The 2,957-nt window shown below is 42.0% G+C and overlaps 1 protein-coding gene across 1 annotated transcript; it reads right to left on the reverse strand.

Moving 5' to 3' along the window:
• Positions 1 to 2,159: 2,159 nt before the first annotated feature.
• On the reverse strand, positions 2,160 to 2,549 carry LOC110729965. The gene has a single exon (XM_021909754.1). The coding sequence runs from the start codon at positions 2,547 to 2,549 to the stop codon at positions 2,160 to 2,162; it is 390 nt and encodes a 129-aa protein (XP_021765446.1).
• Positions 2,550 to 2,957: the final 408 nt, after the last annotated feature.

The raw sequence follows: 2,957 nt of genomic DNA on the forward strand, positions 1-2,957 counted from the left end.
AGTTCCTTGGAGGAACCCCGACCTTCTCATCTGCTGAATGTCGATGAATAGATCTTTGTCGGCCCCCACTTGAGTGCACGAGGGGAAGAAGCGTTCATAGTTGAGCTTCTTCGCAATCCTGGTAATCATCCCTCCGAGGGCAATTTCTCCTGTCTTGTGGCCCGACTTGATTGCCTCACAGCACAAGACGAACCAATACCCCATATTGAGCCGCCCTTTCAATTCCTCCCTAGTGGCTACCCACAAAGTAAATAGCTCCTCATGAGAAAGCTTGCTCAAATCCTGCTTGCTAAACACCGCAAACCCCAGAATGCGGTGTAGAATACGGAACACACGGTGGAATATGGTTGGCCACCGAATACCTGGTGTTGAATTCTTCAAAGTCGGTAATCGTTTGCCACCATCTAAATGCATCGTACTCAAGGAATAGGCTCAACGAAGGGGCAAGGAGGTCCGCCTCGGGGTTCAGATCCAACAATACATTAAGATCACTCAGAGTCATAGAGTGCCGGTTGTTGAACAATTGAAAGGAAATCTGGAAGTCGTTTCCAAGAGGCTCTTTTTCAAAAGAGGCCAAGAATTCGAAAGTTGGCTCTTTATAAGTTCGGTATTGATGTTTGATGAACTCGCTCATTCCCAAGTTATCAAGGAGCGACCTTATATCGTCGTCAATCCCTAAAGCTCTCATGGAGCGTTGATCATAGTGTCGGGAGGGATTTAACTTTCGGCCGTGAAGGTCGTTGAAGAACGTAGCATGTACCTTGTTCGAAAATCTCAATCTAGGGGGAACATTAGGTCCTTGAGCTAGAGTTTGTTGTGTACTTGGTTCTTCAACCGCTAACTTGGGCTCCTTTCTACTCTTTCTTTTACTCATTATGCTCAACCAATACAAAAAACCCAACCAAAAGGAGAACTACCTTCGAACTTAACCAACAATTGGAAAACAACAACAACAACTCAAGTCTGAACAATATGCAAAAGGGTTAGTGCTAACAACTAACCATACACATATAACGCCCAAGACAATAAGAATCAACAAAAAAGCAGTCAATCAAAACACATTATGATAGCAAGCAATTCTCATGAAATTATTTGCATTATCAACAATACAAACACCAAATTTCTCAACTTAATTTCATGAAAATGGCTTCCAAAACAATAGTATTAACAACAAAGTCCCCAAAATCACCAAATTTCACACTAATAACCAACAAACCCCTCACAAAGAAAACCAAAAGCACATGCAATTCACTCAAGCTAATTCATGTTTAATAACTAAAAATTTTGCATAAATAATTGAAATTAAGTAATAAAATAGCAAAATTTAGAGTTATACCACCTTGTAGAAGCTTGAACACAACTAAGAGCCTCCAAGAACACCACCTTCAATGAAGCTTGCAAGCCATGACATTGGGGGATTTTTGGGTTTTTTGGAGAGAGAAAGTGGGTGAATTTGTGAGTAAAGTGAAAGTTTTTGATGGATTTGAAAGAAATCAATGGAATTTGTGAAAAATGGGTGAAATTTGAAGGTTAGGGTTAGGGTTTGTGAGGAGAGAGAAAAGAGCATGAAAATGGGGTTTCGAAAATATGAGAATGAAATCGGGAAGACGAGGGTTAAAACCCGATTTTCCTGCTCTGCGCGCCCGCACAGGTGAGCTGCGCGCCCGCACAGTTGAGATGCGCGCCCGCACAGAGGTCGCGCACTAGGTCGCACAAACTCTCTGTCTCGAACCTCAACTTTTGATAAAATTTGTGCGGGTTCTAACAGTGAACGCGCGCCCGCACAGAAACCATGCGCGTCCGCACAGATTGCGCACAACAAGTCGCGCAAACTTTCTGCCTCGAGTTTCAATTTGAGAGTAAATTTGTGCGGGTTTTGACAGTGCCTGCGCGCTTGCACAGATGGCGCATACAGGGTCGCACAGAGTAGTTTCGATTTATCCTCACATCTTCGAAATAGAAAATTCTTGTTCCTTCATCATCCAAACACCAATTAACCAAAAAGGTGAAAAAAAATAATCAAATTTAAATTCAAATCCAAAAAGAAGAAAGTGAAATCGGAATATTCTAAAAAAAGTTTAGAAAGGAGTTAGAAACTCGGGTTGTCTCCCGAGAAGCGCTTCTTTATGAGGTCACTAGCTTGACCATGAGAAAATTCTTCAAGTGGGGGGCTTGGGATCCAAAGGATCAAGCAATATACATTCGATGATACCAACTTCTTCCTTGCAAAAGTAATGCTTTAAACAATGACCATTAACCATAAACTTGTTACCATCCACATCTAACTCAAAGGAGCCATAAGGAGTAGTCTTTGAAATAACAAAAGGACCCGACCACTTTGACTTAAGTTTACCCGGAAACAAACGAAGCCTTGAGTTGAAAAGCAAAACCTTGTCTCCAACCTTAAAGTTCTTGTTTCGAATATGTTGGTCATGCCACTTTTTGGTCTTCTCCTTATATAACCTTGAGCTCTCATAAGCATCATCTCTAATCTCTTCAAGTTCATTTAGCTTAAGCAATCTCTTCTCACCGGCCAACGATAAATCCATATTGAGCTCTTTGATGGCCCACCAAGCCTTGTACTACAACTCAACCGGCAAGTGACAAGCCTTTCCATAGACCAACCAATAGGGGGTCGTGTCGATTGGAGTCTTGTACGCCGTCCTTAGAGCCCATAGCGTGTCATCAAGTTTGAGAGACCATTCATTCCTTGATTTGTTCACCATCCTTTCAAGAAGATTTTTGATTTCACGATTCGAGACATCCACTTGCCCTTGAGTTTGAGGGTGGTAAGGTAATCCAACCTTGTGATGAACGCCATATCTCTTGAGAAGAGCTTCAAATTGCTTTTTGGCGAAATGGGAGCCTCCATCACTAATTAGCACCCTCAGAACTCCAAACCTAAGAAAGATGATCTTCTTTAGGAGTTTAAGCACAACCTTGTGATCATTGATAGG

The sequence above is a fragment of the Chenopodium quinoa genome, unplaced genomic scaffold (assembly GCF_001683475.1).
Source record: "Chenopodium quinoa cultivar QQ74 unplaced genomic scaffold, ASM168347v1, whole genome shotgun sequence".
In the NCBI taxonomy this organism is placed as follows: domain Eukaryota; kingdom Viridiplantae; phylum Streptophyta; class Magnoliopsida; order Caryophyllales; family Amaranthaceae; genus Chenopodium; species Chenopodium quinoa.